Source organism: Mercenaria mercenaria, chromosome 18 (assembly GCF_021730395.1).
Source record: "Mercenaria mercenaria strain notata chromosome 18, MADL_Memer_1, whole genome shotgun sequence".
In the NCBI taxonomy this organism is placed as follows: Eukaryota; Metazoa; Mollusca; class Bivalvia; order Venerida; family Veneridae; genus Mercenaria; species Mercenaria mercenaria.
The window spans coordinates 27,871,130-27,886,269 of NC_069378.1; the positions used below are offsets into that span (position 1 = coordinate 27,871,130).

A 15,140-nucleotide genomic window follows, 5' to 3' on the forward strand; every position below is an offset into this window, starting at 1 on the left:
CTGACCCGACCCGGGGAGCCATGAGAATTGCTCCAATGGTGTTATTGGACTCAGTTAAGGAAGTGCTTGGGTTTTCAGGACTGTCTTGACTGCTCTGACAAGTTCATATGTCGCTATGTCACTTCGCGTTGTCGTGTGTCGACCCCACAAACGCGACGGCGACATTATAAATGGCCCCAACAGGATTCTGTAATATAGGTAATCGAAAATAGATTGTTTTTTTTTTCTTCACAATTTTACTTCTTTTTGTTTCTGTCCTAGATTTATTCGGTTTGTTTTTGTTTTTGTTTATTTAGTCCAGGAATGTTTTGCTTGCGTTTTGAAGTCAAAACCCCAACTAAATTTAATTAATTTCTCTGAACGTTTTATATAAAACTCATATTTACTAGCGAATACTTTAACAAAAATCCAGAGCAAGAATGCACATTTTACTCCCTTGCCCGCAGGGGTTTTGTCTTCAGTATTGATGAAAAAGAACAACAGTTTAACAATATATTAACATTTTTGCATTGATTTAGGTATGGTAATTAAATATAATCAGCGGAAATGCATTTTCATTTTATTAAAGGAATAGATAACAATTTAGTAGGAAGTGACATAACGAAATTAAAATTTTAATTGCCGAATTAGTCAGTTGTGTCAGGAAATTAATTACAAAAAGTTTCGATAAATAGGCATGAAAATTTATTCTAAACATTATTTGAAAACACGTTTAAAGAGGAACAACAAGTAAGTTGAAATTATTTGATTTGTAAGTAAAGAACTTTGTGTGAACTATTTTACGCAACTTGAACTTAAAGAAGTTGTTTAAAGTAAAGAAAATATGGTAAAAGAAAGTTGGTCTTTACTGCAAGAGCTTTTCTTTGGACAAGAAAAATAAAACATGAGAAAAAGAACATAGTGCGTTTGCGACCAGCATGGATCCAGACCAGCCTGCGCATCCGCGCAGTCTGGTCAGGATTCCATGTTCTTCGCATTCAAAGCCTAGTGTTATTAAAGAAACCATTAGCGAATAACATGGATCCTGACCAGACTGCGCGGATGCGCAGGCTGGTCTGGATCCATACTGGTCGTAAACGCACTATGTTCGTTTTCTCAGAGCGCGGCTCATTTTATTCATTGTAAACATAGTGAGTTGATTGAAAATTCATTACAAATTCTAAGTTAGATAATTATGCACATACGAATTATATGAGACACAATTTAGATAACGTATTTAATTTGAAGTTCCATCTCACAATTTAATAGCGGTATTTAAGGAAAACTGCCCATAAAATGAGTAAATTCATGGGACACGTGGCGCTGCCACAATAGTAATAAACATGTCACGATTTCAATTTAGTAAGCTTGTTAAAAGAATTAGAAACTAGGCAAGAAAGTGACTAAAAAACTGTATGAATGAATAAAGCTTAAAACTGTTTGTCAAAAGATTTTTCAGCAACCACTGGTTTACTACCAAGAGGAGATATTAATTTGGGCTTCATATTCCGGTCAGATGATTTTTTCACCAAGTTACTGCCCTTTTGTACAATTCTTGTTCTGAGTATTTCTCAGCAACCGCCGGTTTGAATTTAGTGAAATTTCATGTTGCCAATGGGCATCTAGTTATGAATTACGTTTACTTATTTTCTATTTCGTAGATATTTGCAGATCGTTAAACTACTCCTTTTTTTGTGACACCAACTTAGCAGAGCAAAGTGAAGTAAATACACAAATCCGTACAAATACACAGAGCCGGGACATTACTAAAGACTACAGAAGAGAATCTGCACATGATCGATACTCCATATGGAACTATTTCCAACACAGATATTCGTAAAACACAAAATGAGGTATATATGAGACACCTGCGAATATACCCAGGAGGGAACTGCTGTCAATATTATGTTTTGTTTTTTTATAGTAGATGCATTTGAAACACTTATTTGAAGTGACATGTAACATTGCAAAAAGAATTTTGAGAACATTGCCGCAGCAGTCATGAAGAAACATATTAGAATGCTAAAATACAAGAGGAAAATGCATTGTAATTTTGTATGTAACTGAAGCAGTCTTGTAAAGAAGGATCTGCGATCTTAAGATACAGGAGGGAAACGCTATCAATGTTATGCTTGTAACTGCTTTTATTGAAAGTTCTTCTTAAACGATTAAGAGAATACAAACAGGAGAGGAATGTTTGAATGTCATTTGTGATTATGCATTTAATACTAGTAGTAGTCTGACAAAACAAATGACAATGCATTCAGAAGAGAAACGCTTTACATGTGATTTTTGTGATTATGCATCTAATAAAAGCAGTTGTATAAAATCACATATGACAGTACATACAGGAGAAAAACGCTTTAAATGTGATGTTTGTGATTATGCATCTAATTTTAGTGGTCATTTGAAAACACATATGACAATACATACAGGAGAAAAACGCTTTAAATGTGATGTTTGTGATTATGCATCTAATCTTAGTGGTCATTTGAAAACACATATGACAATACATACAGGAGAAAAACGCTTTAAATGTGATGTTTGTGATTATGCATGTAATCATAGTGGAAATTTGAAAACACATATGGCAATTCATACAGGAGAAAAACGCTTTAAATGTGATGTTTGTGATTATGCATGTAATTACAGAGGTAATTTGAAAACACATATGGCAATACATACAGGAGAAAAACTCTTTAAATGTGATGTTTGTGATTATGCATGTAATCTTAGTGGTAGTTTGAAAACACATATGGCAATACATACAGGAGAAAAACGCTTTCAATGTGATGTTTGTGATTACGCATGTTATCATAGTAATTATCTGAAAAGACATATGGAAATACATGCAGAAGAAAAGCGCTTTAAATGTGTTGTTTGTAGCTATGCATGCAATCGTAGTGGTAACTTGAAAAAACATTTGGCAATACATACAGGAGAAAAACACTTTAAATGTCATGTTTGTGATTATGCATGTTATAACAGTAGTAATCTGAAAAGACATATGGCAGTACATGCTGAAGAAAAACGCTTTAAATGTGGTGTTTGTGATTTTGCATATAATCATAGTGATGATCTGAAAAGACATATGACAGTACATACAGGGGAGAAAGGCTTTAAATGTGACGTTTGTGATTATGCAAGTATTTATAGTAGTAATTTGAAAAGACATAAGGCAATACATACAGGAGCAAAAAGCTTGAGATGTGATGTTTGTGATTATGAATGTAATATAAGCACTAAAATGAAAAGACATATGATAAAACATACAGAAGAAAAGCGTTTTAAATGTGGCGTTTGTGATTATGCATGCAATCATAGAGGTAGTCTGAAAAGACACATGACAATACATACAGGAGAGAAACGCTTTAAATGTGATGTTTGTGATTATGCATGTAATCTTAGCCGTAATTTGAAAAGACATATGACAACACATACAGGAGAAAAACGCCTTACATGTGATGTTTGTGATTATGAATGTAATGTAAGCAGTAAACTGAAAAGACATATGACAACACATACAGGAGAAAAATGCTTTAAATGTGACGTTTGTGATTTTGAATGTAATCATAGTGGTAGTCTGAAAAGACATATGATAATACATACAGGAGAGAAACGCTTTAAATGTGATGTTTGTGATTATGCAAGTAATCGTAGTGATAATTTGAAAACACATATGACAATACATACAGGAGGAAAAATGCTTTAATTGTTTTAATTACTCTAGTTATGCATATGAATCCATAAGCTTGAAAAAAACATAAAACAATACATACAGAAGAAAAGTGTTCTTGACTTTGATACGCCTAAACATAAGAAAGTGATTAAATTGTTAGTTTTATGTGAAATTTGTACTCATTCACTGACATGTATAAAGTGTCATTCTACCATCGTTAAACACTTTGCTAAATTTATGAATGAAGTCAAAATTTAATAAATCACTCGGTACTAAATTTGTAACAAGTTGAAAATTAAGAAAGTGCAGTTTGAAATATTTCAGCATGTATTTAGTTAAGTTCATTTATATGTATTTATAATTTTATATTGATATACTCTCTCGTATACACGCATGTATGTACAGTGTATTCTATGTTCAAGTCAAGTTGTCAATAAAGTTTCTGTTTTGTGTCTGTTCTGTTTAAATTTGATGTGTGTGGTTAATTTATGCATATACTTAATACAGTGAGCTGGCTACACATAGAGAAAACATATAGGTGAAATGCTTATAATGGGATGGTTGTAATTATAGATTTATTTACAGAAGTATTCTGAAAACATATGATATGTAGCTCGGCAAAATTAAATGAATTATTCTCCTTGTATATTGTACGTTTTTATAAATAAAAACCTTTAGAAATTTATACATAGGCAATAATATTTTTGAATACAGTACCAAACACTTGTTGAAAGGATGTCCTTATACCATTTATATCTAATAACATAATTATATATTTGCGACCAAAGTATTTTTTTCAACTTTTAGAACAGTTTATTTGAAAATGTGTAAACAATCCTAAGGCTTACAAAAACAAATCAAATATTAAGAAAAAAATACAAAATAACAAATGAGTCGCGCCACGAAAAAAACCAACATAGTGACTTTGCGATCAGTATGGATTCAGACCAGCCTGCGCATCTGCGCAGTATGGTCAGAATCCATGCTGTTCGCTTTTAAAGCCTATTATAATTAGAGAAACCGTTAGCGAACAGCATGGGTCCTGAGCAGACTGCGCGGATGCGGGTTCAAAGCCACAATGTTGGTTTTCTCGTGGCACGGCCCAAATGTAGACTTGGATCATTACTTCAAGGTATGTCAAGAATTATTATGATAAGTTTGATAAGTTTATTTCAAATATTCCATTAGGCCAAAAGGCCCATGCGGATTTACAATCACTATAATGGCGAGACAAATAAATTATTGATACAATGATACAAACATTTAAACGGAGAAGGTTGTATGGAAGTAAATCACTATAACATTTGTGTATCAAATTTTGTCCCGTCAACATTTACTGAATAAAAGAAAGCATACCGTGTTTACATAAAACTATTGCCAAATGCTCATTTAACTAATTCAAATAATTATTTCAATGCGTATGTCATAAACGACAATGATTAAGACTATTTTGAAAAAGTATTTGACTGTAGTGAGCATACATATAACATCTTGCAAAAATTAATGACAAAATTTGAAGACAATACCGCTTATAAAGTAAAGTAATGTTTACAATAATCAGACCATGCGCATGTCAACTCATTCATTTCTATAGAATACTAGTCAGTTAGGTGTTTATCCTTGCCGCGATTTCGTATAAGTTAGGTTTTTATCCATTCCTCATGTAAACTGAGTTCTGTTTTTATCAAACTCGAAGTTAGGTTTTTATCCCTTTTCTCGCTGTCAGTACATTTGAACATGTATTGTCAACATGTAGTGGGTTAACAACATAGTGTAAACGGGTCTATAAAGCAGTATATTTTTGCTTTCAAACAACAAAATAGTAGAGGCATCAAAAGCATATAAGTATTTTTTTAAGATTTTTTGTAAAATTTTTCATTGAAACGCTTGCCTTGTTTGTCGGTATTCCACCTGAAAACACAAGGGTTGATATATTTAAAATGATACATTTTGAAATAAATATACACTTGATCATTGGAGACAGATATAACAACCGAAACATTCCTTTATACATCGAAATTACACAGAAAACAAAGTCGTATCGGCTTTACATCTGCCATGTTGGCACTGAGTTAGGGTCGCTGAACAGAGTCAAGATTATCCGGGTACATAGTGTGTTAATGCAAAAGTGATATTTTGATGATCAGTTACAGTAGATCTATATGTTTGTACAGAAGAATCAGCTGTATTTTGACATTATTTCCAGGTTGATTTTGTTTAAGCAGCATTTTTAAAGAAAAAAAAATAAAGTCGAATTTAATTTGTTAGAAAATTTAATTGTAACAGTTGTTGTTTAAAGAAAAGAATGATAACCCATGCCAAACGCAACTAAGTACTAGTAAATAGTTTATTTATGTTAGAATCATGGCGTAGATTGCATAAGTCTCTGTGACGCAGCCGATACGCACGACTTTCTGCCTGATGTCAGGGGTATGCGAGATCAAAAAAAAAATCCCGACAAATCTCGTAATCCTTTTTTTTTCTATCGATAATGACAGCACGTACTATTTTGATAATAAACAATTTTAATGGTTGATTTCCAAACCATATTTAATTTTTTTAGCCGCGACTTCAAATATTCTAAACCGCGTTATTTCTATAATTATTCAAATTGTTCTTTTACTATATGTTTGTGTTAAGTTATAAACATGCATTTTGTACTTCATTTATTTGACATAGATGTTCACGTCTGAAAATTAGTAAGTCAACAACTCTGAGCCCAAGTACAGAGATGTTTTAAGAACTGTCAACTTCTGATTCAGTCATTTAATTAGTCGTTCCTCAGCAAAATGCCGCTGATGTAAATTTCATGTAAGCGCACGATCTCTCGGTACTTAAGGTGGTTCGCGGGGTTCCTACGAAAATTTCGAAGTATGAGATATAAGACTGATACTAGGTCTGTATGTACTAACATCTTCTGTCTTTCATTAGGAGAAAAAAGAAAATCGTTTCGAGTCCACATTTCCTTTGAAGAGCGCCACTTAGCGGCACATGTATTTTTAAAGGGAAAACGCCGTTTTTTTACATTTTTTCAAACTCAGGAATATATCTAAATTCAATGTTATTGTTTACATGTTGCGTTTTGTAAATTATTTTATTTGGAAAATGCTTAGATAAAGAGATATCCGTAGTAGGGGTGGGGAAAAATAGCGAAAATATTCTGTCAGATGTTTTCAAGGAAACGCACTTTCGACATGGTTCACTATTGTACATACAAAAAGTTTCAATTATAGAATTTTTGCGGCAAATTGGGATCAATATTATTTGATGAAGGTTTTATTCCAAAATCGAAGTATGGTATTCCATAAACTAGCCACTAGACTGATAATAACTATATTTCTATATTTTTCCCTTTTTTGACAAATTCAATTTCATAGAGACAAAAGCCAGTCTATTTTAGTGATTTTCACACAGGACTGATGTTGAAATTATCATATTGGACATAGGATATAGACTGGCTCAGTTCACTACATTCATCATAAAAATGTAAAAAGATATATCATAGTCTAGGAGCTAGTCTAGGTATTCCAGTGCTCAATGTAATATCAAAAAAGTAACCACTATGATTTCATCTCGTGTATTTCTTTTAGTGCTTCAAAAAATTTAAGAAATAAATAAAACCACCATTTACATGTACTTTTAAAAAAATATTTTTACAAAATATTTGACTGGTATTACGTGTAAAAGTGCATTTTGACGCAGATGTGAATAAATTCGGATATGTCAGGACTGCAACTCACTGCAGACCTGGAACGCCTGTATAAATTACAGACCCCGGTGTATACCGGATTCAAGCAATTTGAATGAAAATTGTCTTTAATGTATATATTTAGTGACCATAATTGTAATACTAACCCTAACCTTTTGTCAGTATATTATACAATGCATGCTGTCGTACAATAATTTACGTATTTTTGCCGTGCGCTCCGATTGATAATCAGTTCAGGACATGCGCAGAAGACCGCTCCAGCTATGACAGACTGCAATGAGCAACATCGCATAAAGAATGTCCGTCCGTGACATTGAGCGCAAAGTGAACAGAAGTTACGATATGCAAGCATCAAATGGGGATTTTACATTTATGCGTTTTGAAGCGCCTTGTCAGATTTTTCTGTTGATTTTATTTTCACAGTTTTGCATATCATGGATCACAATTAATTGTATCATAATTAAAATGATTATAGTGAAGTCTACAAGCAACCACCGACTGGATATATTCCTTAATGAATTACTGTGATCATTGCGTTGGAGATCCATGGCTTAAAAAATGTACCATGATTTGATTACAGTGAAGTCTTCATACATTAAGTTAGCTCTAAAACTGTTTCAAAAATGGATAAAACAATTTAGCAGATGCGCATTGGTTGCACGCAATGCTAATTACGACGCCAGTATTCAGAAATCCATGTGAATGTAGACTCTGTTCTTGCAGACAGCTAGTCTAATAGAATTTGAGACAGGCTGAAATTTTAATACCCTGACAGAAACGGCAAGGGTGTCCGTGGTCATCATTTCTAAATAATATTTTACATAATAATATAACACAGTATTCACCCTAAGGGGTACCAAATGTTTTAAGACTCTATAGTTTTCACTCAGTTTTATTAACGTTTGAACCAAATGTTGTTATATTATGAGACGCCATAATGTAGAGTAATTCTCGGAATTTGTCATTTTGATAAAAGCCTTAAGGCCGAAACGTTAATAAAACTGAGTGAAAACTATAGAGTCATAATAATATAAAAAAAATAATTAGCGTTTTTAAGGAAATTGTTGAACTGACATTGAAGTATATTTGTAGATGATATACTTAGATTGTAAATTACTTAACACTGTAAATAATGTGAATCTATTTAGTAAAAATATTTCATTTTTGTGTACTTTCATCATCCTGTATATACAAAAATGTATCATTAAAGGACATAATGAACAAAACGTTTGTGTGACGTTAATACCATAAATGACGTATCAACGTCATAATATTTACATTACCAAAACAAATAAAAAGTAAATTTACAAAAATAATCTGCCGTGAAGACCCCCTATTTTTATTTTATTTTATTGTTCAGAAATGATTAAAGAAGAATATATTTGAAAATCGAGAACTTTGACCGTTCCGTTTTATTTTATTTCGGCTAAACGGCCATGAAACACATTGAAATATTTTCGCCATTTCCCCCAACGTTGCATCCACTACATCATGATGTAAAAGCTATTTATAGGTCGCGAAATACAGATAAATAACATGATTAACAATTTAAAGGGCGGTTGATATTTTTTAATGCTACTTTTAGAGAACGGTATAAGACTTACCCTGTAAACATGAAGTCATTGGGCCAACGACGAAAAACCGTCAAAGGATAATCGTTGTTGGGCCACTGTTGGCCCAACAATGATTAATAAGTATTGTAAATACATCTGTTGGGCCAACGTTGAACCAACTTTAAATTTCAGTCACAGATATCTCTGCATTGGCCCGATATTGATTTTCAGGGAAAGACTTATACAGAGAAAACATCGTTGGCCCAACGTTGGGCCAACGTTGGTCCATTAGAAGTAATAATATAATAATTGTATATTTTACAGGTCACTGTTTTATCACAAGCCCCCACAGGTATACACAGGTTGTGTAGCTGTAACATGCAATATTTAATTAATTATTAAACACTTTTCTGCACCAATTCGTAATCAGTTGAATTTGGGCTAATTAAACTAAAAACTTATCTGCAGCCGTAATGATATTTTGAACTATTTCAAATCTACTACCTTGAAAAAATTGTGAAAAAGTATTGAAAAACCCCTTACTAACTCTATAACAAATATCTAATTTTATACAATCATAGAATGTTTACAATAAATCTGTTGAATATTCCAGAACATGAACTCTCGTTAACCCGAGTTATGTAAGAAATCCCAGAAAATGTGGTTAATTTTATTCTCTAGGCCAGATTTCTAGCTTTATAGACATGTGAAGTAAAGGAAACTATTACACATGTGATAGGTCTAGATTTAACAAAAACCCGGTCTTCCAGCTACAAACTGTAAGTAGAAGTGTTTTTTTTAAAAATATTTTTTGTTAAAGTTATGGAATCTTATACAGAATTTCTTTTTATGTCCTGTATGCATGTTATATCCATATGACTTGAACATATGTTAAATACTAATATCTAAAGCTGGCGGATGGCACTTGTGTTGAGTATTAAATTCTGTAAAAAAATAACTCATTTTCTTAATTGTTAATTCTAACATATTTGTCTCGGTTAAATACAGACAAAAATTAATTTCATACATTAGTTATTGTTATCAATTTGACGTAGATGGTTTAATTAACATTATGATTTTTGTTTTTTACAGGGTGCTGTTCAAGGGAGTAATAATGGAGTGCCTAGCACTGTGGTGCACAGGAAAAATAAAAATATAAAAAGCTGCAACTTCAGTGAGAAAGAAAACAAACAAACAGAACTTGGATATATAATGAGTTAATATACAGACAGTAATTCACTTTAGTAGGATTTAATTAGTGACTGAAATAAAAAAATATTTAGATTTATAAAAGACTGGAATCAATATTTTACATGTTGTAGTGATGAAATATTCTGTTATATTTCTTCAGGAAAATTGCAAACAAACTTTAAATAAATGTTAGATTTCTTTTGTTAAATGTTAACAAAATCACAACTATTTGAAAATAAAACATCTTTTAAACAATGCTAGTTTTAGTCTTTTTTCAATTTCGTAATCGTTGGGATAGCGTTGGCATCCATCTTTGGCCAACAAAGAAACAGAGTTGGCCCAACGTTGGACCAACCGTGATAGACGAAAAAATGCTGTTGGCCCAATGGAGGACCAACGATGAGTGTAGGATATCAGTTGTTGGCCCAATGGAGGGCCAACGATGAGTGTAGGATATCAGTTGTTGGCCCAATGGAGGGCCAACGATGAGTGTAGGATTCCAGTCGTTGGGCCAACGGTGTACCAACCGTTGGGCCAACGTTGCGCCAATTAGCAAAATGGCGTTGGGCCAACGTCGGAAATCTTCGTTGGGCCAACGAAGAGTCTGCCGTTGGCCCAACGTTGGGCCAACGCATGTCTGCTATCTGGGTTATAAAATACAAAAATCTTTATTCCATGCAATAAAATAACATGTGTACAGGCTTGATGATACAACGAACTTTTCAAACTTGATTAATGGACGCCTCGACAAATCAAACAGGTTTAAAGGTCCGGTTACCGGACACGTAGCCACGATACGCAGTATCGTATTTTTCCGTGGTTTAGCGGAAGCTCACGAGCACGAAGCGCTCTCTGGTGCTAAAACGTGACATGCTACATTGCATGCTGCGTTATGCTGTGTTGTATTCGGCTTAGTGCAAACTTAGGGGTATATAGTGGTCAACCGTTCATTTGTTCGAATGAGCATCTTTTCAAAAGAAATGTGTATAACAGAAACGAGAAGCAATAACACAACTTATAAATGTCTAATTCCATTAAAGATAGAAAAAATCGCAATACGTAAGCGCATTCGCCAAAGTTAAAATATTTCATCCACACAATGCAGGAACCAATTTATTTCTTATCGTTTGCAAATATACAACACAAATGCATGCATAATGCACGATGTAAGTTTACCACCTGCCAATGCATCGAATGTTGCATGTCACACTGCAGCATGTCCAAAAACAAGATAAATATTGCAGACTTATGCAGGTCACATGTAACTATACTTGTATGATATAGAGATATGGGCATATAATAATGCAAGATGCATTTTCAAATGTCAAAATGTTGATGCCACTGTGTAAAATAATGGCTTACATGAGTACGAAAGCAACATACAATTTTTGCCTTAATATTGTTCCATAGCCGTACCATAAAGTAGTAATCCGCGCAGTCTTGTCAGGATCCATGCTGTTCGCTAACAGTTTCTCCAATTCCAATAGGCTTTAAAAGGCGCGAACAGCATGGATCCTGACCAGACTGCGCGGATGCGCAGGCTGGTCTGGATCCATGCTGGTCGCAAACCCACTATGCATGTATATTGATTACCGGACCCCTAGCCACTTCCTCTTCCGAATCAGTTTAAAATACATTTTACTCTAGTCCAAACGTTTAATAGCTGATGACAACAGATACTCTGGCAAAAATTAGAACAGCTAAGTGTATGTTATAAGGTTTTCTTATTTTTATCAAGCGATAAACACAATATAAGAATGCTGTATATTGATTCGATATGCTATTTTTTATCGAGAAAATACAATGCTGCCGTTTCCAAGTGATGCTTGCTTTATTGCCCGGTGATGTATGAAATAAATAATTATTACATCAATATAATGTACATTATTTACCAAATGCACAATAAGAATGTGAATTTTGAAATATTTGTGTTGAAAAACATCATTAAATACGTGGACTTCAAACCACCAGACATTTTTTTCTGTTCTTTTATAATACCAAATAGTCATTACTTATAAAAAGGTCCAGGCACTGGAAATTTCTGAGATGTTCTTCAGTACAGGGATTTTTTCCCCTTCAATAACTGACTCCAGTAAACGGAGTCATTCCCAGCTGAAAAGGTATGTTTTTCCCAAATGAAGGCAGAATTCCCAAATTTCAATTGACAAGGTTATGTCGTGTCTGAAAAATTGCATCTGAAAACCATAATGTAAGAGAAAACATTCTAACACCGCTAAAAATTTCTCGCACCAGACGACACGCGATGCACTACATACCTTGTGATGACACTGGTGATAAAATTTAGTCGTTTAGGTACAGTGCAATTTGCAAACATCCGGTAAACTAGATGAATATTTCGCGGCTAGAAATATTAGGATATGGGCGATGTGAATGCTCATATTTTGTATTATTGAAATAATGTTTAGAAATTGACGTATTGATTGCACTGAATAGCCAATTTGCACACAAAAATCAGAGGTCACTAATTCCGTCTGCTTGAGGTCAATCAATTTCTAGTCTTACACACCAAATGTGAGGCAATAAACTAACGTGATTTTATATTCAAATATTTTTTTTCACATTGTTCTTACGATAAGTTTCTTCGTAATAGAAAGAGCATTGAAACTAGAGGGTAAACGATTTGTACGAGGGTGGCGTAATCTAATAAAGTTGGCATGGTCGGGCCGCAACTGTGTAAAGCAATCTAAAATTAATATAGTATCAGGAGCTGACAGTCTATGTACATACCTAAGAAAAACCCGAAAGAGGTTTAATTATTATACATTTTATTATTTACATTATAGATTTAGCATAGTTACATGTACATATATAATGATTATTTACAATGTTTATTTTATATAACAAAAAGGCCTAAAAACTTTAATACCATTTTAAAATAACTTTTAAAAAATAAAACTTTTATATTTTAACATACAATTTTAAGCCATATTAAGGATAATTTTAGACTATAATTTTCCAAACCAGGGGACATATCCTTGCACACCCTTTATATTTTCGGTAAGGATGGTCACTTGTTTTTATCCATATACTTTTAATTTAATTTTAAAGCAAAATTTTAAATCCCTTTGGCACAATAAAAATCAGAAACAAAAGTCTTTGTGTTTTCGTTTTTCGGCAAAGGCCGATTCTGATCTTACCAATTTTATCAAACTTTTATCAAATTTTATCAATCTTAACAAAATTTTAAACAATTTAAAGATATTTTTAACAGTAAAAGAACAGAGAAAATAAAATCATAATAAATTAAATATCAAATTACATTTTATTTTATTTAAAAGTTAGGCCAGAAGTTAGTATTAGGCCTATATGTAGTATTATATGTAGTAGGTAAACAACGCCCGGACCGAGAAAGCATGTACTAGAAAGACGCCACCATAGGAAAATCCAGTAGTGATGATGCATACAGACGTCTACACACAATGGTAAACAAACAACAGGTAAACAGGTAAATTTTAAGAAAGAATTTTTATGCGTAATTTAGGCGACAGGTACACAGGATTCGCGTGTAAAACATTTATTAATACATAGATTATCTTGAAATTTTCAGTATCGTTAAAGAACACATATAGCTGGATCGATAGATCATTTTTAGTAAAATAATAACAATAAATAAGCAAAATCACAGAGAAACGGTCGAATTTTGATAAAATCAACCGCAAATTTTCATACAGCGCGATCGTAAATATCTTTTTTATACAATATGTAAAGTAATTATAATACCGATATAAACATAAAATATAGACTTTGGGCAATAAAGTGCAAAAACAGATCTGAAAAACATTAAAAATGACAAAATGACAGCATTTTTAAAAACATAGTGTAAAACGGTATCGGTAAATTACATTCAAAGACTCGAGAATATAGATTAAACATATTTGTCGATATGACACATTTATGCAGTAGGCATGGCGTGTAATCTATAAATAACCTGTGTACTGTCAACAATCGGACGTATTCATAATTTTAACAGGTCTAAAACATTGTGGAATAATACTATTTTCACTTGGGTATTGATTACATTTTACTCGGACTTTATCATAGACTCCCTGTGTAAAATCTCAAATTTTAAACTAAAATAAAGGTATTAAATCCATATAATATTTCAATGACACTTCAAAGTTTTGTTGTTTGTAGCATCATCAGGGGCATGTGCAGTGAAAAATCTAAATTTGATTTCTAAAATAGTGTGATATTTACTTCTAAACTCACTATATGTTCATTGTAAATGTACTTCGATATACCCAAGTGGAAACTGGCAGGTACTTGAAAATGCAGCTCTCTGATTGGTCAGTTAGAACCCCTGATGAACAGTGATGTCATGGTAAAGTTATGAATATAAATGTTATGTTTTATATGGGTTTTTAAAGTTTTAAAGTTATAAAGTTTTCTTTTAATAAAATAAAGAAGTAGAGTATAGATATAGTTCATTGACTGTGGCAGTTTTCCTTAGGCGTATCAGGAGTGTAAGTAATGTTATCGCGGCGATTACCCTGGATGACAAAATTTAATAAATTTATATATAAATCTCATAATGTATTTATTATTTTGACAATTTAGGCATAATTAAGGAGGGGGGGGGGGGGGGGGGGGGGAATTCATTTCAAACATTACAATAACAAAAATACTCCAGCCAAAATCCAGACATGTTCCAAAATTAACACCCGGGCTTTGAATTAAGGCCCCCTTTTAATTATATAATATGAATCTAATTCTTTGGAATCAATCCAGGCACCGACCTGTAACTGGCAACGGGTCTCAAAATTCAAATTTCGCTGGGCCTACGATTGATTAGTTTGACTGGAAACTGTCACAACTACGCAGCGCAGCGTAAACAAATCAAAGCGCTCAAAGCGCTGATGGTGGCTGCTAGTGATGAGAATCGGACAGCTGAAGCAGAATCGATTAATCGGTCCGATTCTGATCTCTCTCCGATTCGATTAATCGAAAGAATCGGAACCGAAAGATCAATACAGACTTTTGTAATGTGGCAATATGGTAGTAACAGCAA

General features: G+C 33.1%; 1 protein-coding gene across 1 annotated transcript; it reads left to right on the top strand.

Annotated features, from left to right (window-relative positions):
* The first annotated feature begins 2,696 nt into the window (after positions 1-2,696).
* LOC128550797 (zinc finger protein 676-like) lies at positions 2,697-4,112 on the top strand. The gene has a single exon (XM_053530594.1). The coding sequence runs from the start codon at positions 2,735-2,737 to the stop codon at positions 3,689-3,691; it is 957 nt and encodes a 318-aa protein (XP_053386569.1). The 5' UTR covers positions 2,697-2,734; the 3' UTR covers positions 3,692-4,112.
* Positions 4,113-15,140: the final 11,028 nt, after the last annotated feature.